The sequence below is a fragment of the Harpegnathos saltator genome, unplaced genomic scaffold, assembly GCF_003227715.2.
Source record: "Harpegnathos saltator strain DR-91 unplaced genomic scaffold, Hsal_v8.6 scaffold276, whole genome shotgun sequence".
In the NCBI taxonomy this organism is placed as follows: Eukaryota; Metazoa; Arthropoda; class Insecta; order Hymenoptera; family Formicidae; genus Harpegnathos; species Harpegnathos saltator.
In genome coordinates, this window is record NW_020230068.1 from 64,690 (window position 1) to 88,169 (window position 23,480).

General features: G+C 36.3%; 1 protein-coding gene, 1 long non-coding RNA gene and 1 pseudogene across 2 annotated transcripts; 2 read left to right on the top strand and 1 right to left on the bottom strand.

Moving 5' to 3' along the window:
- The first annotated feature begins 645 nt into the window (after positions 1-645).
- LOC109504294 (protein ALP1-like) lies at positions 646-2,218 on the top strand (annotated as a pseudogene).
- Positions 2,219-4,154: 1,936 nt separating this feature from the next.
- LOC112588718 (uncharacterized) lies at positions 4,155-6,056 on the top strand. The gene is made up of 3 exons (XM_025299436.1): positions 4,155-4,268; positions 5,410-5,572; positions 5,923-6,056. The coding sequence occupies exons 1-3, from the start codon at positions 4,155-4,157 to the stop codon at positions 6,054-6,056; spliced, it is 411 nt and encodes a 136-aa protein (XP_025155221.1).
- A 12,904-nt stretch (positions 6,057-18,960) lies between these two features.
- On the bottom strand, positions 18,961-20,450 carry LOC109504066 (uncharacterized). Its single transcript, XR_003113013.1, has 3 exons — positions 20,375-20,450; positions 19,183-19,290; positions 18,961-19,007 (listed from the first exon to the last, which is right to left on the bottom strand). It is a non-coding gene; the product is annotated as an uncharacterized LOC109504066 (long non-coding RNA).
- Between the last annotated feature and the right edge of the window lie 3,030 nt (positions 20,451-23,480).

Below are 23,480 nucleotides of genomic sequence, written 5' to 3' on the forward strand. Positions count from 1 at the left end.
TAGAAAATTTCTGCAATATTGACACAATTTTTATGGCATCAGATGCCTTCTTTTACATATTAACAAAATTCTGTTTGTATAATGATGTATTTATGCTAGTCTATTAGTTTATCTGCGTCTATTTCAATTATTAGCATATAAGTATATCAAAATAATCATTGTTTTAGATACTTGAAAATCAGTATGGCATGTGTACAAGAGGAAAACCTATGTGAACAGGATCAATACGGGATATATATCATATTATTGAAAAGACAATGTTTCCCAGTAAACACCAAGTAAAAGTTATGTTACATTAACGTTATTATTTCTCACTCAACAATGTAACTGTTACATTGTTAAATGAGAAATAATAATGTTAATGTAATGTAAGTTTTATTTGATGTTTACTGGATTATTATTATCTTAAACAGCATTAAAATAATAAAATATATATAAAAGTAAAAACTATAAACATACTATAAAAAACTATAAAAAGAAAAATAAAACAAAACAAGTGTAAAATTATCTTGAACGTTATAAATATTATTTCTTTAAATATTCTTGAAATAGTGTCAAAAATTTATTTTTTATTTCTATATTTTCATTATGATGCCTCTCTCTTTGTTCATAAAGCTTTTCATAATATGAAGCTAAATCTTCCTTTCTTAAACGTTTATTGATATGTCTTATAATATTAGAGTTTTCGGGTGCTATATTTTCTTTTTCTCCGTCGGATTCAATATGTAATGCAAGGAACTGTTGATCATAAACTGAAATTCTTGGATGTTTTCATTGGTTATCCAGGATCCGTACATGATTCAAGAGTTTTTACAGAATCTCCTTTATATCAATCTCTAGAACAAATTTGTTCAGGTTTGTGACTAGTGATATCAATATAATTAAGTTTTGATCTCCCGTTGAATTAAAATTTATTTATTTATTTAGATGGATCATACTTACTTGGAGATAGTGCATATCCCTGTTTACAATATGTAATCGTACCATAGAGATAATGGACACTTAACTCAAGCGCAAAGACATTTTAATCAACAATTAACCCTTTCGCCTATAACCACGTGTGAGGCTCGTGGTCAGGTTTTCGAGCCAAAACTGTTTATCACATACCTGGCCGTTGTACCCATGGTACAACGGTCGAGTCTAAACTGACTATCACGGGCCTGGCACGTGGTACGTCATCCGGGCTAAATGTAAACACCACGTGACACGCCCGTGGTTGGTCATGTGCGCCACTCCAAATTGTGCAGTTCAGGCTAGCGCATTCAATTGCGTGTTGTTCTTGACTGCGTTCGCACATAAAAATATAATTTCTTAAATATATTAGAAAAGTATCCCTATACAATGTCTTCAAAAAGAAAATTTCATGATGAAGATAGTGACAGTTGTGCTGACATTTCATTCAAAGATTTGTTAGATACTTCAGTTAGTGATAGTGACAGTATACATCCTGTACAAAAAAGTTGGAAGAATAATTATGTCAGATGATACCGAAGTTTGTACGAAAAATAAAAAACGTAATGAAACAACGTGGGAGTGCAAAAGATGCAAAGTTCCTTTACATGTATCAGTATGCTTCGAACGATATCACACGATTGAAGATTATTAATTTTTTGTTCATTTTTGTAAAAACGATAATTGTGTAAAATAAGAATTTGTTTTTAATTTGTTACTTGTATTTTTGTAATATATTTATTTTTTATATTTTATTTGTTATATATTATATATAAAATTATTATAAATAATAAAATAAATTGACTTTTCCCGAATTATATCTTTCTAATAGCTACAACACACCACGCAAGACGTATACAATTGGTATAACTTAAGGTAGATTTGCTGATTCGTGAAATGGCTCGAAAGCTCGGCAGTTTTGTTTACGTTTTGGGATTGCGCTGTTGCATCTTAAATGGTAGGCCAAGGGGTTATAATCAAAAATGCATTTGGTATTTTGAAACAGAGATTTAGACAATTATATCATTTTAAGTTACGAGACATTGTACGCATGGTTCAAGTCACACATGCTTATTACATAATTGCGTATTACATAATTTAGCACATATAGATGACTTGGAATTTTTAAAGCCTCCACATGATGATGATTATCCTGATCCAGAAGCAGCAACGGTAAATGTCGAAAATAATATTGAAAGAATTCCTGGAAATCAGCGGCCGTGATTTGCGAGACGAGTTATGTCGTTAACTTTTTGTACGACAATAATAATATAAAAATGTGAACTATAACAATATAAGTTATTAAAATATTAATAAGTTAGTAAAATATGTTATTAAATGTAAGCGCTTAATATCGAACGCGAGGTGGTTTCGGTTTCGGCCGACTTGTGAGCGGAGACTAAAGGGTGCCGCTTACCACGTCGCGGAGGGACAAACACACGCGACGCGCTGTCGAACTGAGCGGGGATCGAAACCGTCGGCAGATAAGAAAAATAAAAGAGACGAGCCGAGCCTAGCCGGTTTCCTTTATTCTCGCGAGGAAAAATCCGCCAAACAAGCGAACGACGACGAGAGACTCGTAGCGAGATCAGACCAATTCTGGACTCCGTACGAGTCGGACCTTTGCCGATGAGGTCCGCGCCTTTATGTATTTCGAGCAATAAACAGTGAATTCGTGTTTTACTCTTTTGCCTCACTCCCCTTCTTACAAAATCAGAAGTGGGATTCCATTGGCGCTGGATTTGACTAGATTATCAGTTACGATTTATGGACACTTCGATTTTTCGTGAATCTTTTGTGCTGAGGTGCGAGTTTATGTTTATGAGACTACGTCTATAAAGACCGCGAGTGTATTCGCATTACGATTTTAAGTTACAAACGTGTTGTGTTGTGCATCCGAGTATCAAGATTAGCTTGAGTGGAAGGTCGGAATCCGGCTCGTGGAACTTGTATGAACTCGTGGACCTTCGAGAATCTTTGTGGAATTTTACCGTGTTACGCGTACGCTCATTTAACGTGAGGAAAGAGTCACGATGAGCACGCTCAAGCTGGCAGAGCTTAAAAGGAGCTGGCGAAGAACAGGAACTTACCGACGGCGGGTGCAAAGCTCGAGCTTGTAAAGCGGCTATTGGAAGCGGGCGCTTCAGTCGAGGAACTGCACATGGAGAAAGGCACCTAGCCTGAAGAATCGGGAGTGCAACCCGACGAACCCCAGGCAGGAATGAGCGCACAAGTTGTTCCCACTCAACGAGAGATCGAGATCCTGCGGAAGGAAAGAGATTTCGCGGCACGTGAGGCTGAGCTCCTGAGGAGAGAACTGGAACTTCTAAGAATGTCGACACCGCATGAAACGACTACGCCTATCCGAAACGACACTGGAAAGTGGCAGGAACTAAAGGATTTAGTAGGCGAATTTAACGGCGAGAATTCAGATTTCGACCGCTGGGAGAGGCAAGTGAGGAAGCTATTCGCCGCCTATGACCTGGATGACCATAGAGCGAAGGCGTTGATGTGCAGCAAGTTAACCGGCAAAACGCTCAAATGGTGCCACTCGAAAGCTGACTGCATCGATTTGAGCCATGATGACCTCCTACGAGAGCTGAGAAAGATGTATGGGCTACGTTCGGATCCTTTGTTGTTACGGCGCGAATTTGAGGCAAGGAGCCGGAGGCCAGGAGAAACGTTTGCCGACTATCTGTACGATAAAGTGACCTTGGCGAACCGTGTCCCAGACACGGAAATTATTAGCTATCTTATCGAAGGTATTCTGAGCCAAGACCTGCGTACACAAGCCAGGGTGCAGTGTTATGAAACGATGGACGCTATGCTGATTGCGTTCGCTAATGTGCCGTCGCCGAAAGGAACGAATCTTCGATCTTCCACGCAACGTCGAGGCGATCTTTCAGTGTCCGAGAAAAATAAGCAACCGAAAATCGGGGAAGAGAACTCACAGAGGTGCTACAACTGCAACGAATCTGGGCACTTTGCAACGGAATGCACGAAGCCGAAGCGTGAACGAGGACTTGTTTTAAGTGCGGCAAATTCGGACATCACACTAACAAATGCGCGACTGCCAAGGAGGACATTAACTGCGTGGCGGAGGAGCGGCGAGTGAATGACGATTTTCGACAGGCGATTGAATTACAGGTAAGCAGTAAGATCAGATTTTATTTTATATCTCTACCGCGTTGGAAACCAGCGTCATGCACAAGTACCACAATGAAATGAGTCATGTCGGAACCGAGAAGACCGTCCGGAATATTTTGAACAGTTATTGGTTCCCCGAGATGAAGACGAAAGTCGAGAGGCATGTCAAGGCATCAATATAGTTTACTGCAATGCATCACATGTAGCCAGATATTTTTCTGGATTCTGGGCAATTTATCTTTCGTGTGCGTTAAATTAAAAAAATAAACATTTGACTACATGTAATGCGTTGCAAAAAACTTTACTCTCTGCTCGTTTATATAACTTTATATAACTTTAAATTAGCATCTTATATCAAGCGATGATTCTTATGTGCTTTTCATCGCGTTTAGTTTGATTGTACATCATGAGAGTTTGAAATATATACAGGATGAATAATTATAAATTTACAAATCTTATAAAAACATAAAAAAACATTGAGATAAATAGAATGGACGGGATAATATCGATTATATAAAGTTTAGAGAAAAATTACTAAATGTGAGCGAATAAACGCGTGAGATCACGGATCATTTCTCCATCTGTTGAGTGTCGCTGTTTAGAGGCGACCGCGCACCGGTCCGCCTTTGTCGCCTGCCGCTCTGGCCTGGTCGGTGCGGAGTAGCACACCCGCGACGCCCGCCCATCGCGCGTTTATTTGCTCAGGTATTTAGTAATTTTTCTCTGAACTTTACGTAGTCGATTGCAATATTATCCTGTCCATTGTATTTATCTCGTATTTTATCTGTTCGTTGTATTTATCTGTTTTTTATATTTTTTATAAGGTTTGTAAGTTTATAATTACCCACCCTATATAATATAGTGTTATATAACAATTATTGTTTTTAATATGTTTAAGATCACATACATGGTGAAGACGAACAAATGTTTTAGTCATTTGCTCTGTGATATGAATTATCGACGAAAATTGCAATTAATAGAGCAAGATGAAAATGACCTGCACGCATTTCAATGTCTACATCTTCATATATTTTATCTCTTTGAGCTATCAAAATATAAAGACTTCATGTGATAATATGGAATTGAAATCAGAATGATGAGAGCCGAATCACATGAAACTGTAGACATTGAAATTCTTGCAGGCTATCTTGCTCCAACAATATATTTCATTTCGCACTGATAATTCATATCACTGAGTAAATGAAGTAGAACACTTACTGGTATTTACTTTGTATTATAATGAATTGACAACATATTTTCTATTGATATATTTCTATTCTTATCCTAACTCTTTTTGTTCTCTTTTTCTAGTGCGATTATTGTAGTTCTTTTGTTACATCTAAGGATGTAGCAAAATCTACTGTAAAACTTGCTGTAAAACTTTTTACAAACTCGATGGCATCCACAATGAGTTTCAAAAGTCAAAACAAAAAAATTCCCTTTCATAAATTGAAGATGTGGGAAGTCATACAAGGTGAGAGTTTATTAATTTTAGATATTTGTGCTATATGGATAAATTATTCTTTAAGCAAAATTGAAATGTACAATTGGTTATTTATATTGAAGCACTCCACCGGTTAAATTAATCGGAGTTGGTAAATATACATACATTCTTTTTATACTTGCTGCCGCGGTGCTTAATTAATATCAATGTGATCAGAACAGATATTTTTCTTGTTTATTTTATATACTTTAAATTTCCCGGTATAATTCCATGATATATTAATAAAATAATAATTAACGTCTTTCTTTTGAAAATAATTTATATTATATATTAATATATTATGTATATACATTATGTATAATATTATATATTTATTTCAGGTGCCTTATTGATCAAATTTGATGACACAGCACTTTCACAAGCAGAGGAAACCATGAAATCATGGTTGGCTAATGCCCCGTGGCGCAAACAAGATAACGAAACGTATGGAAAACGAACTATGAAAACAAAATAAGTTACCATTTCAAACAGTTAGAAAAAAATGTTTATATGTCATAGTAAAAGTGCTCTTGTTTCTTATTTCAAATATTTTTTTTATTTAAGTATTTTTATTTTATGAGAAGTTGCAATATACTTATCATCTCTGAATGCAATATACATATCATCTCTAAAAACACTAATGTGCCTTGAAAATTTTATGTTATGGATTTAATTTTATTATATATTTAATATATCATTTCAGTTTATATAATAAGATTATTTTTATCGCACAGAAAGTGCATTACTTTATGATAAAATGTAAAATGTTATTTTACATTATAAATGTTACGTTAACAAGAAATAAATAATTATTTCTTCCAACTTTCATTTGAAGTATTATTCGTATTTTACTAAAAGTGAGAAATATGAACATTTGTCTTGTATTACATATCGGAATAAATTGGTACTTTTAACTTCATTACTCAAGTTCGATAATATTTTGTAAATTTATAATTTAATATTTGTTTAATTTTATTTAATGTAACATAATTTCGATCATACATATTAATCAATAATTTTAATATATTTTATAAACACGTAAGTAGATACATAAATAAATTAATTTCCCAGCCGGTGTGGTATAGTTTAGAAATACAATGACATGTTAGTGACGTTTCTAATGTTATTAAGATTTCTAACATTATTAATATATCATTAACAAATTTCTAAACGTTATCGTGACAGTTAATACCTTAATGTGTATAAGAAATACAAGAAAAATTCATGTTTTTCGCTTCTGATAATTCAATTCAATACCTTCGCAGTAACAAATTCATATTCAATATTCAGTCGAAATAGAATTATTGATGCGTCGAAATTAAATCATTAGTGACTCGTAATCGAATCATTAATAAGTCGAAATCGCGTCATTATTGAATCGAAATCGATTCATTATCCCGTCGTAAATTCATCGAAAGATGTGACATAAATAAATCAAAATCGATGCTTTTATCAATTAGTTTTCGATATACGTTTTCGATGTCGATTTGATATCACTTCGATAAGTCATTTCTCGTTGGGTTGTATCATATAATATATCATTAATACATGTTATGTATTAATACTTACGTTTCAAATTTGCAATATGTTCTTCCTCTATCAGTTTTTTTATTATTACTGATCATATTTTTATATGATCGAGTCAGACTTAAATTTATTCTCTACTTGTAAAGGAGATACTAAATAACCATTACGACCCATATCTTCTGCTATCTTGTTCCATAATAATTTGTAGGTCTTAATTTTCCTTGTACTGACGAGATCCTTTTTATATTTATATATATTTAAAAATAATTTGTTGATGCATCGTCCCAAGGAAAAGCAGTAGCTTTACTTTGATTATTAGCATTTTCTAATGCATATGTTTCATCTTTTTCTCCTTCTTCAAACAAATTTATGATAATTTCCAGATCATCAATCGTAAATTTTAATATAATTGATGAAAAATGAATTTCATCATATTTTATTTGAAATACTCTTCTTCAATACATCTAAATAAAAAATATGTAAAATATATTAAAATTTAATTATAATATATTAATATAAAACTATAATATATTTAACTTATATAACTTATAAGCTAATTTATATTACCTTCAATTATACATTGCACATTTCCATCAGAATCAATCAATGCATTTCCTAATTCATTTCTGCACAGAAATCCACGCATCTTTATGTAAAATCGTACTTAAAATAAAATTAAACGGTAGAGGTTATATAGGGTGGACCATTTTAACATTTAATGGAGAATAACTCGACCGGTGAGCGAAATAATGAAAAAAGTTTTATACAAAAGTTGTTGGACAAGGAGGGGGACGTATGACCATATCCTTGAATTTGACCTTGACTTTGACCTTAGGGGTTATTTGAAGGTCAAATAACATTTTTTAAGTAGAATTGCCTATTTTCGACCCCGGATTTAGAAAGAGCGGGAAATTTTAAAATAGGATATGGTATGATCGATAAGATCAAATGTCATGTTTTGAGGTCGTTTCAAAGTCAAAAGGAACTTGTACGTGTATTCATGCGAAAATCGTATCTGTATACGGGGATTTCTAAATTATCTTCTACACTTAGCATTACCCAGAGACAACGACGTGGACGTGGTAGAATTCTGCCTCTTTCGGGGTGCTTGTTTAGAGTGAGTCCCCTTGCCTCTCACTATGCATACTTTGCTATTGTTAATCTAGCTATTCAAAAAGTTTTCGAAAGTTGCACCGTTAGCATTTATGCAATAATTGAGCCTTCTTTGGAAATGGGCCACTGTGCTGAGCAAGACATTTCGTGGAATCGCTTCACAAGCTCGTCTTATGCGATTTTCCATATCTTCTCTTGTTGTTGGTTCTTCTTTGAAAACAACTTCTTTCAAATAGCCCCAGAAATAAAAATCGAGTGACGTCAAATCAGGAGAACGAGGAGGCCATGCAATCGGACCCTCTCGACCAATCCATCGGTTCGGGTACCTTTCATCTAAAAACCTCCTGACTATATGTGCAAAGTGCGGTGGTGCACCATCCTGTTGGAAGAACATCCTTCGCCTGGTTTCCAAGTCTACATTCTCCAACAAATGAGGCAATTGGTCTGTGAGCAAATCGAGGTACGTATTTGCATTCACAGTACGTTCGAAAAAGAATGGACCGACCAAGTATCCATTAACAATCCCGCACCAGACATTGAGGCTCCAGCGATGTTGATTGTCAATCGCTCTATGCCAGTACGGATTGGTATCGGACCAATAATGGCAATTATGCCGGTTCAACTCCCCTGTGTTCTTGAACGTCGCTTCATCGGAAAACATCACAAATCTAAAAAAATTAGTTTCTCGATCGATCTGCTGTAAGGCCCACCGGCAGAACTCGAGGCATCGATCAAAATCGGCAGGTAATAATGTTTGGGTCAAAGTGATATGATAAGCATGGTACTTCCGAGGCTTCAAAATCCGCAAGATTGTGGACTTCGGTATTCCTGTGGATACCTCCAGTCTACGGCTCGAAATATGAGGATCGAGATAGACCGATGCCAAAATAGTCAGCACTCATACGTCATTCTCGTCATATTCGTGATGACGACGTTGACGTGTCATTTGTCCAGTACATTCAAAGACACCTAGACATTCCCCTAAAATATAAATCATATCAACGATCTCATTGAGTGTATAATCTCCCATTTTAATCACACCAGATCTCTGCTTATTAATATTAAGAGACAAGCTGTATGATAATAATTGAGTTTTATCTCAATGAACAATATTTATTATACTAGCTTTATAATAATTATTGTTATAATTATTATTATCAATATTATTTTTGGGCGGATAATGATAATAATAACAATGATAACACTATTTTGTATTCTCAGCGAATAATTCCTTACGAGTGAAAAATGTGAGCATTACTCGGAAGCGACGTGGACATATTGTCTCTCCCTGCGTGCTCCTACCGGCCACATGTGAATGCCGCAGCACTTTACGCTCAGCGCTTTCCGAGGAGACGACATCCGTGTAACGTGACGATCAGAAATTTGACCACGAGGGCACGTACTGGGCAAATGACACGTCAACGTCGTCATCACGAATATGACGAGAATGATGTTCGAGTGCTGACTATTTTGGCATCGGTCTATCTCGATCCTCATATTTCGAGCCGTAGACTGGAGGTATCCACAGGAATACCGAAGTCCACAATCTTGCGGATTTTGAAGGCTCGGAAGTACCATGCTTATCATATCACTTTGACCCAAACATTATTACCTGCCGATTTTGATCGACGCCTCGAGTTCTGCCGGTGGGCCTTACAGCAGATCGATCGGGACCCTAATTTTTTTAGATTTGTGATGTTTTCCGATGAAGCGACGTTCAAGAACACAGGGGAGTTGAACCGTCATAATTGCCATTATTGGTCCGATACCAATCCGCACTGGCATAGAGCGATTGACAATCAACACCGCTGGAGCCTCAATGTCTGGTGCGGGATTGTTAATGGATACTTGGTCGGTCCATTCTTTTTCGAACGTACTGTGAATGCAAATACGTACCTCGATTTGCTCACAGACCAATTGCCTCATTTGTTGGAGAACGTAGACTTGGAAACCAGGCGAAGGATGTTCTTCCAACAGGATGGTGCACCACCGCACTTTGCACGTATAGTCAGGAGGTTTTTAGATGAAAGGTACCCGAACCGATGGATTGGTCGAGAGGGTCTGATTGCATGGCCTCCTCGTTCTCCTGATTTGACGTCACTCGATTTTTATCTCTGGGGCTATTTGAAAGAAGTTGTTTTCAAAGAAGAACCAACAACAAGAGAAGATATGGAAAATCGCATAAGACGAGCTTGTGAAGCGATTCCACGAAATGTCTTGCTCAGCACAGTGGCCCATTTCCAAAGAAGGCTCAATTATTGCATAAATGCTAACGGTGCAACTTTCGAAAACCTTTTGAATAGCTAGATTAACAATAGCAAAGTATGCATAGTGAGAGGCAAGGGGACTCACTCTAAACAAGCACCCCGAAAGAGGCAGAATTCTACCACGTCCACGTCGTTGTCTCTGGGTAATGCTAAGTGTAGAAGATAATTTAGAAATCCCCGTATACAGATACGATTTTCGCATGAATACACGTACAAGTTCCTTTTGACTTTGAAATGACCTCAAAACATGACATTTGATCTTATCGATCATACCATATCCTATTCTAAAATTTCCCGCTCTTTCCAAATCCGGGGTCGAAAATAGGCAATTCCATTTAAAAAATATTATTTGACCTTCAAATAACCCCTAAGGTCAAAGTCAAGGTCAAATTCAAGGATATGGTTATACGTCCCCCTCCTTGTCCAACAACTTTTGTATGAAACTTTTTTCATTATTTCGCTCACCGGTCGAGTTATTCTCCATTAAATGTTAAAATGGTCCACCCTGTATATATCAGGTGTAGTAAAAAGAAATCCATTATTTTTCCAATAGCTTGCTTCAGTTATCTGTATCTCGCGTTGTATAAGTCCGATCGGGTTCCACTAGATGGCGTTAGAAAGATGAGATTTCGTACTAAAAAAACTTTTCTGACAGTTTTGTGATTAGTTGACTCAGTTTTGTTTGACCGCGCGTCAAAGATGGACACTAGCAAAGAGAAAATACGCTATATTTTACAGTTTTTCTTCGATAAAGGCGAAAACGCAAGCCAGGCGGCTGAAAATGTGAATAGTGTTTATGGTCCTGATACTGTAACAGCCAATCACGCGCAATTGGTTTCGTCGATTCCATTCTGGTAATTTCGATGTCAAAGATGCACCACGCACTAGAAGGCAAATTGTCGAAAATATCGATAAAATCATGGACATTATCGAGTCCGACCGTCATGTAAGCACTGTTTCGATTGCCCAAGAGCTAAAGATTGCACAAAAAACCGGTTGGAACCATTTGAATAAGGCTGGATACAAAAAGAAGCTCGATGTATGGGTGCCACACGAGTTAACGCAAAAAAACCTCATGGATCGAATTTCCATCTGCTAATCGCTGCTGAATCGCAACAAAATCGACCCATTTCTGAAGCAGTTGGTCACTGGTGATGAAAAGTGGATCACTTACGACAACGTCAAGCGAAAACGGTCGTGGTCGAATCGCGGTGAGCCGGCGGAAACGGTGGCCGAGCCAGGATTGACGGCCAGGAAGGTTTTGCTGTGTGTTTGGTGGGATTGGCAGGGAATTATCTACTATGAGCTGCTCCCCTACGGCAAAACTCTTAACTCGGAACTGTACTGTCAACAATTGGACCGTCTGAAGGAAGCAATCGCCCAGAAGCGGCCAGCTTTGGCCAATAGGAGAGGAATTGTGTTCCATCAGGACAACGCCAGGCCACACACATCGATAGTGACTCGCCAGAAGCTCCGGGAGCTTGGTTGGGAGGTTCTTATGCATCCACCTTATAGTCCGGACCTGGCACCAAGTGATTACCATCTGTTCCTGTCCATGGCGAACAATTTTGCTGGTGAAAAATTCGCTTCAAGAGAGGCTTGTGAAAATCGACTGTCTCAATTTTTTTCCAATAGGGACGAGGGATTCTATGAGAGAGGCATAATGAATTTACCTTCAAAATGGCAACAAGTTATCGAACAAAACGGCGCATATTTGACCTAAATCGGATCATTCTAACTATGGTAATTAAAGCCTTCAATTTCATGCAAAAATAATAGATTTCTTTTTACTACACCTGATATATATATATATATATATATATATATACAGGGTGTTTGATAGCTGATCATGCAGACGAAAGTTGGAGATAGATTGGGTGTACTCACTGACTCCGCCTATATCAAATGTCTACGTGTTTACTACGGCCGCCCTCCGCTCTCTACGCGTTCGTTGGCTCACATGTTTTAATTAATAACTCGGTAAATATTGCCAATTTGACATTATGGTACATGACTTTTCTTCTCGGCTACACCCAATCTATCTCCAACTTTCGTCTGCATGATCAACTGTCAAACACCCTGTATATATATATACAGGGTGGACCATTTTAACATTTAATGGAGAATAACTTGACCGGTGAGCGAAATAATGAAAAAAGTTTCATACAAAAGTTGTTGGACAAGGAGGGGGACGTATGACCATATCCTTGAATTTGACCTTGACTTTGACCTTAGGGGTTATTTGAAGGTCAAATAACATTTTTTAAATGGAATTGCCTATTTTCGACCCCGGATTTGGAAAGAGCGGGAAATTTTAGAATAGGATATGGTATGATCGATAAGATCAAATGTCATGTTTTGAGGTCATTTCAAAGTCAAAAGGAACTTGTACGTGTATTCATGCGAAAATCGTATCTGTATACGGGGATTTCTAAATTATTTTCTATACTTAGCATTACCCAGAGACAACGACGTGGACGTGGTAGAATTCTGCCTCTTTCGGGGTGCTTGTTTAGAGTGAGTCCCCTTGCCTCTCACTATGCATACTTTGCTATTGTTAATCTAGCTATTCAAAAGGTTTTCGAAAGTTGCACCGTTAGCATTTATGCAATAATTGAGCCTTCTTTGGAAATGGGCCACTGTGCTGAGCAAGACATTTCGTGGAATCGCTTCACAAGCTCGTCTTATGCGATTTTCCATATCTTCTCTTGTTGTTGGTTCTTCTTTGAAAACAACTTCTTTCAAATAGCCCCAGAGATAAAAATCGAGTGACGTCAAATCAGGAGAACGAGGAGGCCATGCAATCGGACCCTCTCGACCAATCCATCGGTTCGGGTACCTTTTATCTAAAAACCTCCTGACTATACGTGCAAAGTGCGGTGGTGCACCATCCTGTTGGAAGAACATCCTTCGCCTGGTTTCCAAGTCTACGTTCTCCAACAAATGAGGCAATTGGTCTGTGAGCAAATCGAGGTACGTATTTGCATTCACAGTACGTTCGAAAAAGAATGGACCGACCAAGTATCCATTAACAATCCCGCACCAGACATTGAGGCTCCAGCGGTGTTGATTGTCAATCGCTCTATGCCAGTGCGGATTGGTATCGGACCAATAATGGCAATTATGCCGGTTCAACTCCCCTGTGTTCTTGAACGTCGCTTCATCGGAAAACATCACAAATCTAAAAAAATTAGGGTCCCGATCGATCTGCTGTAAGGCCCACCAGCAGAACTCGAGGCGTCGATCAAAATCGGCAGGTAATAATGTTTGGGTCAAAGTGATATGATAAGCATGGTACTTCCGAGCCTTCAAAATCCGCAAGATTGTGGACTTCGGTATTCCTGTGGATACCTCCAGTCTACGGCTCGAAATATGAGGATCGAGATAGGCCGATGCCAAAATAGTCAGCACTCGAACATCATTCTCGTCATATTCGTGATGACGACGTTGACGTGTCATTTGCCCAGTACGTGCCCTCGTGGTCAAATTTCTGATCGTCACGTTACACGGATGTCGTCTCCTCGGAAAGCGCCGAGCGTAAAGTGCTGCGGCATTCACATAGACACCTCGACATTCTCCTAAAATATAAATCATATCAACGATCTCATTGAGTGTATAATCTCCCATTTTAATCACACCAGATCTCTGCTTATTAATACTAAGAGACAAGCTGTATGATAATAATTGAGTTTTATCTCAATGAACAATATTTATTATACTAGCTTTATAATAATTATTGTTATAATTATTATTATCAATATTATTTTTGGGCGGATAATGATAATAATAACAATGATAACACTATTTTGTATTCTCAGCGAATAATTCCTTACGAGTGAAAAATGTGAGCATTACTCGGAAGCGACGTGGACATATTGTCTCTCCCTGCGTGCTCCTACCGGCCACATGTGAATGCCGCAGCACTTTACGCTCAGCGCTTTCCGAGGAGACGACATCCGTGTAACGTGACGATCAGAAATTTGACCACGAGGGCACGTACTGGGCAAATGACACGTCAACGTCGTCATCACGAATATGACGAGAATGATGTTCGAGTGCTGACTATTTTGGCATCGGTCTATCTCGATCCTCATATTTCGAGCCGTAGACTGGAGGTATCCACAGGAATACCGAAGTCCACAATCTTGCGGATTTTGAAGGCTCGGAAGTACCATGCTTATCATATCACTTTGACCCAAACATTATTACCTGCCGATTTTGATCGACGCCTCGAGTTCTGCCGGTGGGCCTTACAGCAGATCGATCGGGACCCTAATTTTTTTAGATTTGTGATGTTTTCCGATGAAGCGACGTTCAAGAACACAGGGGAGTTGAACCGTCATAATTGCCATTATTGGTCCGATACCAATCCGCACTGGCATAGAGCGATTGACAATCAACACCGCTGGAGCCTCAATGTCTGGTGCGGGATTGTTAATGGATACTTGGTCGGTCCATTCTTTTTCGAACGTACTGTGAATGCAAATACGTACCTCGATTTGCTCACAGACCAATTGCCTCATTTGTTGGAGAACGTAGACTTGGAAACCAGGCGAAGGATGTTCTTCCAACAGGATGGTGCACCACCGCACTTTGCACGTATAGTCAGGAGGTTTTTAGATGAAAGGTACCCGAACCGATGGATTGGTCGAGAGGGTCTGATTGCATGGCCTCCTCGTTCTCCTGATTTGACGTCACTCGATTTTTATCTCTGGGGCTATTTGAAAGAAGTTGTTTTCAAAGAAGAACCAACAACAAGAGAAGATATGGAAAATCGCATAAGACGAGCTTGTGAAGCGATTCCACGAAATGTCTTGCTCAGCACAGTGGCCCATTTCCAAAGAAGGCTCAATTATTGCATAAATGCTAACGGTGCAACTTTCGAAAACCTTTTGAATAGCTAGATTAACAATAGCAAAGTATGCATAGTGAGAGGCAAGGGGACTCACTCTAAACAAGCACCCCGAAAGAGGCAGAATTCTACCACGTCCACGTCGTTGTCTCTGGGTAATGCTAAGTATAGAAGATAATTTAGAAATCCCCGTATACAGATACGATTTTCGCATGAATACACGTACAAGTTCCTTTTGACTTTGAAATGACCTCAAAACATGACATTTGATCTTATCGATCATACCATATCCTATTCTAAAATTTCCCGCTCTTTCCAAATCCGGGGTCGAAAATAGGCAATTCCATTTAAAAAATGTTATTTGACCTTCAAATAACCCCTAAGGTCAAAGTCAAGGTCAAATTCAAAGATATGGTCATACGTCCCCCTCCTTGTCCAACAACTTTTGTATGAAACTTTTTTCATTATTTCGCTCACCGGTCGAGTTATTCTCCATTAAATGTTAAAATGGTCCACCCTGTATATATATCAGGTGTAGTAAAAAGAAATCTATTATTTTTGCATGAAATTGAAGGCTTTAATTACCATAGTTAGAATGATCCGATTTAGGTCAAATATGCGCCGTTTTGTTCGATAACTTGTTGCCATTTTGAAGGTAATTTCATTATGCCTCTCTCATAGAATCCCTCGTCCCTATTGGAAAAAAATTGAGACAGTCGATTTTCACAAGCCTCTCTTGAAGCGAATTTTTCACCAGCAAAATTATTCGCCATGGACAGATGGTAATCACTTGGTGCCAGGTCCGGACTATAAGGTGGATGCATAAGAACCTCCCAACCAAGCTCCCGGAGCTTCTGGCGAGTCACTATCGATGTGTGTGGCCTGGCGTTGTCCTGATGGAACATAATTCCTCTCCTATTGGCCAAAGCTGGCCGCTTCTGGGCGATTGCTTCCTTCAGACGGTCCAATTGTTGACAGTACAGTTCCGAGTTAAGAGTTTTGCCGTAGGGGAGCAGCTCATAGTAGATAATTCCCTGCCAACCCCACCAAACACACAGCAAAACCTTCCTGGCCGTCAATCCTGGCTTGGCCACCGTTTCCGCCGGCTCACCGCGATTCGACCACGACCGTTTTCGCTTGACGTTGTCGTAAGTGATCCACTTTTCATCACCAGTGACCAACTGCTTCAGAAATGGGTCGATTTTGTTGCGATTCAGCAGCGATTCGCAGATGGAAATTCGATCCATGAGGTTTTTTGCGTTAACTCGTGTGGCACCCATACATCGAGCTTCTTTTTGTATCCAGCCTTATTCAAATGGTTCCAACCGGTTTTTTGTGCAATCTTTAGCTTTTGGGCAATCGAAACAGTGCTTACATGACGGTCGGACTCGACAATGTCCATGATTTTATCGATATTTTCGACAATTGGCCTTCTAGTGCGTGGTGCATCTTTGACATCGAAATTACCGGAATGGAATCGACGAAACCAATTGCGCGTGATTGGCTGTTACAGTATCAGGACCATAAACACTATTCACATTTTCAGCCGCCTGGCTTGCGTTTTCGCCTTTATCGAAGAAAAACTGTAAAATATAGCGTATTTTCTCTTTGCTAGTGTCCATCTTTGACGCGCGCTCAAACAAAACTGAGTCAACTAATTACAAAACTGTCACAAAAGTATTTTTAGTACGAATCTCATCTTTCTAACGCCATCTAGTGGAACCCGATCGGACTTATACAACGCGAGATACAGATAACTGAAGCCATCTATTGGAAAAATAATGGATTTCTTTTTTATTTCATCTGATATCTGTTCTTGTAAAATTGTATTCCGCCTGACTCGCTGCGATTTGGTACAGCTGACGCTTTATTTATGTATAATAAATTGTTAACAGCCTATTTGTAAAATCTAACTCTGTAGAGATGTCGGAAATAGTTGTAGGAAGATACTATAACAAGTTCATGGTCATATATTACGTCAATAAGGCAAAATATTGCTTTTTGTAAAATGGTATTCCACCTGACTCGCTGCAATTCCTGGTACGGCTGATACTTTATTTAGATATTATAAATTTTGGACGGCCGGATTGCATAATCTGGCTGTGTAAGGTCTTCAGGGACAGTTCAAGGAAGATGCTGTAACAGTTTAGCAATTACACGTATCGCAATTATATCGCCTACGAAGCGAAATTTTGCATCTTGTAAAATAATTTTTGGAGTTATTCGCTGCGATGCTTGGTACGGCGGACGCTTCATTTATTTTTCATAAATTTTGGACGGCCGGATTGCGAAATCTGGCTTTGTGATGATCTCGGGAATAATATACCCAGTAAGCAAAAAATCATTACTATAATGTTATTACAACGATATTCAATAACATGTAACGTTTACAAATATGTTGTATTTAACGTTGTATACAACATCAATGTGAACAAACTTTGACAACGATTTGGAGATTTCGATAATGTTGAAATTACAAATGTTATATTGTTGTAATACATATTGTACTTATGTTTCTTTAACGTTTTGATAATGTTTGTCCAAAAATATTGAATAAATGATATAATTTTATATTGGTGTCAACATTGTGATTTTACTATATTAATATCAAAGTAATGTTAATTTTAACATTTTTATAAAATTATTATTGATACTAATAAAATATTTAAAAATATATTTCTTAAATGCTTAAGTTGCCTTTTAGGTTTCTTCTGCCGCGTCCATTATGAATGTTTTTGATATTTCGTGAACATTTCTATTCTGTTTTCCAAATGAAGTATGATCTAAACATTTTGAAGTTGCATCTCTTTCTGAAAAAGTAAATTAAGACGTTCATGAAACGTGGAAAACAAATCCATGGTAGACACGGCATAAACTCAGAAGCCAGATTAAGCATTTCTACAAGTTAACCTAAAAATTAATTAAATAAAAGTCCGGAAACCACGCAAGAATAAAAAAAAATGATTGTATTTAGAAATACATATATTTAGTGGAAAAAATAGATATATTTGTATTAACATATCACATTTCTCATATCACATATCACATGTTAAATTCTCATGTAGTTGCACATTTGCGATGAATACTGAAATATACTTAAATAACAGTAAAATTAAACGCAGGAAAGTATTTTCTAAAACATTTTTAACATAAGAATACTGATTTTTAACATAAGAATACTGACATATTATCTAAATATATTATCTAAATATTATATATTATCTAAAATAAAAATTTCCATAATCTTTATATATACAGAATGTCCGATAATTCACGGTGTAGCCATGGTGTATAAAAATAAATTAAATAAAAAAAAAAAATAATCTGCTTTTAAATTATAAATTGCATAATTACGAATATAGCATAGTTATGTATAATAAAAAAAACATAAACATAATACTGATTTTCATGTCATAAAAAAAAAACATATACAAAACGATATTTGTCGTATGGTTGATATAATAGTCATGAATATTTTGTTTTTGTAATCGTACAAATAACTTTTTTTACGTTAAATTATAAAAATATAAAATATGTACATAAAAATCCATACGACAAAGTATTATCTTTTTATAAAAGGAACAGTAATTGTACATTGCATCAATGTCCAACAGTCATTTGTCCATCACTTGTCATTTACCCATCACTTATCCGTCTTTGTCTTTTCCTGAAAAATAAAAGTAAAGCATGTAGTAATACTATTTATAATAATTTATAATAATGAAACTTTACTTTTCTTATATAAGACACATATAAAAATGTAAATATAAATAGAAACGGTAACACAGAGAAACTGGTCATAGAAATAAAAAAAAATGTATTTATATTCTTATGTTACATACTCAGAAGTTCTTTCTTTTGCCTGCGTACGTTAGCAAACCTAAACCACTCCATTACACAATGTTCGAAATCTTTTTCAGTGCTGCGGGGGAATGTAGCTTTGAAAGCTTCTGAAAAAAACTGTCTGTTAGAATGTAGGACATGATACAGTTTCTATAAATACCGTAAATATTTTGGATAATTAATAAATTAGTTTGTACACATTATATGCTATATTTTAAGAAAAAAAAGTACATTTAAGTATATTTAAAATATACCATTTTTAAATTGCCAACATCTAGTCATTTGTTTTAAACAAGATGCTTTGTATATTTTGTAATATATAGATCAATATTTCTTTTTCATATTCATTGATACAAAACTTACTAACTTTATCGTTTTTAATTTTTAACATTTATCTTCAAAATAGAAATAAAAATTATTTATAAAACTAAGTCTCCCTTTTAAAGTTATAAATTGACATAATTACGAATATAGCATAGTTATGTATAATTATTTAGTCTAAAATATTACTATAATAAAGAGTTGAAATCCCAATAAGTTGCAAATAAACAAATGTGACAGTAGAAAACTAAATGTGGTATGAACATAAAATCATTATATATGTTTATTTGTATTATAAAATTTGTAAATTGAAAACAATTAATGTTTTAATTGATAAAAATTAGTTAAACTCATATGTTAATATAATCTAAAGTTTAACGGTTCAAACGCTTCATTTTTTCTTCTTAATTAAATGGAAGCACTCTAAGTTGGCATAATTGCGAAGTACTATTTATGAATTTGCACAGTAATTGACTATCCTGTTATTGATCAATTATCAATTCATTAACAATACCTCGCAATTATGACAATCTAGAATGTTGCAATTTTGTTAGAAAACAACAATATTAAAATTGTTTTGCTATCAACTGTATAACTAAGTATATTTACATTATATAACATAAAATTCGAAATATTGATTTTCTTTATATCATGCGTTATTTATAATAAATTATGAATTATATAATAATAAATATAAATTATATAAAATTATATAAAAATAAATTATATAACAATAAAACAATTACAGATTTTAGTAATTTAACACAACTAAATTGTGTCATGTATAAATTAAGTTACTTGTGATAGCGAGCATAATATTAGTATCCCCTATTTTGAAATTATTTTTCTGCCCTGTCCATGAATACATACAAGCTACATTATCAGCAAATATTGCACCTAAAGCTCTTCTTATTAAGTCTTTCTCATTCTTCCCTCCAATCAGTAATACTTTATTGAGCTGAAACATTATTCTTATACTATATCTTATCATTATAATTGATATAATAGTCATGAATATTTTGTTTTTGTAATCGTACAAATAACTTTTTTTACGCTAAACTATAAAAATATAAAATATGTATATAAAAATCCATACGACAAAGTATACTGTTTCATTGTAAGAATGTATTCAATTTATGATAATAATGTCTTTTACTTACTACTTGCATGAAAGCTTCTTGATCATCTTTTAATATGTCTTCAAAAGCAAGAAGACTTTGAATCGAAGTTAACGGGAGATGTTGTCGGATTTTATGATCATGTATTATACCATCCTCTTTAGAATATTGTGCACTATTTATTTTTGCTAATATCACATTTGTAGTTTCCTGGATTTGCAAAAGTGATTTGTCTTGTTTTTCTTGCATATTTTGAATTTTACTTTCAATATTTGCCATTATTATCTTCAAATCTGTTACCAAAGAAATAAAATCTATTGAATTTTCATGCGGGATTATTATTGGTACATTAGTAACATCTTCTGTTATATCAGTAATATTTTCTGCCATATTAGTAACATGTTCAGTTATGATATAATTCTCTAAACGAGACGAAATTATACATATAATTATACATATAATATATAATACATTTAATTAAAATGACACTTTTGTTACTCACTGTTTATATTCTTACAATTTTGTTGTGATGATTTATTAAATTCAATATCTTCACTGTTTTTATGCGCTGATACTGAAAGTAAACATTTTATTAGACATATGTAAAGTTTATCTACTATTCAACAGCATAAGATATGTAAAACTTTAAGCGCAATTATTACATGTATAAAAGGATAAAAATAATATGCCCGTCGAACTTGACTAATATTGAGAACATTATAGGTGCGATTCTATTTGAGATATCATTTGCAATGAACTAACGTTAATTTATTTTAATTTGACATATTAATGTTTATTAAAAATTATTAATAAATGGGAATAAAAGCGGTATTACATTTTAGAAAAAGCAGTGCTTAAGAACGGAAAACAAGTGTATATCGCTCAAAAGTCATTTTTTTTAATGTTAAAAGAAAGTTGAAATACACTCAAACGCAAAAAACCCGGTATACTAAAAATTTGGGAAAAAATTACAAAATTTCAAATGATCATAACTTGGTAAATAATGAAGATACAAATATGCACAGAAATGCAAAATGAAGCTTGAAATGTCCTCTTTAAGAATATCTGAATGGCAATTATGCTCGGCCATTTTTTTCAAAATGGCGGATGATAAAATGAGAGGATGCAAAATTGATAATCAAAGATCCGTGTTTGCGATGGTGCATGGTGTGCATCAGGTATCGCAGCGTAATGGGACCAAATGCACATGAAAGTATAGAGTGTTATCTTTAAAATGCTACTTTACCGAGCTCGATGTGATCATTTTTCACTGAGTTGTTCCAAATTTTGCTAAAAATGCGGTTTTCTTGTTAAATTTGCATAATTCAGTGAATAAGTATCGCATCAAGCTCTATAACGAAGTATTTTAAAGAAAACATTCTATACTTTTAGGTACTTTTCGTCCCATTGAGCTGCGACACTTACTTTGCTCCATGCGCCGTCGCACGCTCGAACCTTTTTTTAGCAACTTTTCATGTTCTCCTTTTTATTACCCGCCATTTTGAAAAAATATCGTTGCGCACAATTTCGATAGATCTTTCGAAAAGTACGGTTTCAAAGCTTTCAAACCGTTTTTGAAATTTGCTGCTAGGATATTTAGGTGTCGAGATATTCAATTTCGAATTTGCAACAAATGTCGATTCAGCGAGGCTTAAGGGGCTATTTCATAATTTCAATAGCCGCGTTCATTATTCTCTATACAATAATTTACACAATTTTGCGAATTGGAAATTTAATTTTTATCAAAAGTTATCATTCTTTACCCTTCAGTTACGCATGATCACTGTGGTATACACTTTAGTTCGCGAAGCTGTCCCTAGTTCTCTACCTTCTCCGTACGATTGGCCATTATGGTACACAGCTTGAATATGCTGTTCAAGATCGCGCCTGAGTTCGCGGTGACCCAGCGCGCGGGATGCCGAGTCGCTGGACGCCACCTGAACATCGAAATTCCCTGGCGCTCCTAGTCCACGGAGCCGCCGCGACGCGGCGATCTGGGTTGTCGCACGCGCGAGCCCCTCGGCTCGCACGCGAGTTCGAGCTGCCCAGGGCATATAAGAGTGCCCGCGGAGACGATCAGAGATTGCCTTCGTACAGCTTTTGGCCTTCGTATGGTCCACGGCCGATAGTGGCACTATCTCTTGTACGCTGGACTTCGCGAGTTTGTCAGTACGCCGGGCTTACGTTCTGGCTTGACTGAGATTCTGTCGGTGCGCCGGGCTTTAACGCCTGGCTTGACTGCATTTTTCTTAGATGTATGTGTCAAGACAATAAACAAAGACAAACAATTTTCCTTTTCCGAACGTGTTCACTCCGATAAGCGCTGCCTCGTGCGACTTTTCCTTTTCCGTGATCTTTTCCTTTCGAGGCGCGTTGCTTCGTGCAACTTCATCAATTTAAACCATAATTGATTGTTTCGCATCGAAATTATTGCGTCGATTATGGCGACGATAAATCCTGAAAAGGCTGCTCAAGTTATTGTTTTAATTGAAGATGGCAGAAGTCGAAGGTACATTGCTCAGGCACTTGATTTGTCAGTGTCAACTGTGCAACGTGCTTATGCCAGGTACTTACAAACCAATTCTTTCCATAGAAGGCCTGGTTCGGGACGTCCTCGATGTACCAATCACAATGATGACCGATTTATTGTTTCAAATTCGTTAAGAGACAGACATCGAACATCTGTTCAAATTAGAAACAATTTAAGGGATGTCCGCAACATTAATGTATCCGTTAACACCGGAGAAGATTAAAGGAACAAAATCTGCTTTCGCGCAGGCCAGCAGCTGTACCTTTGCTTAAATGTCACCATCGCGTAGCTCGACTCAATTTTGCAGTTGAGCATAGAGACTGGACTT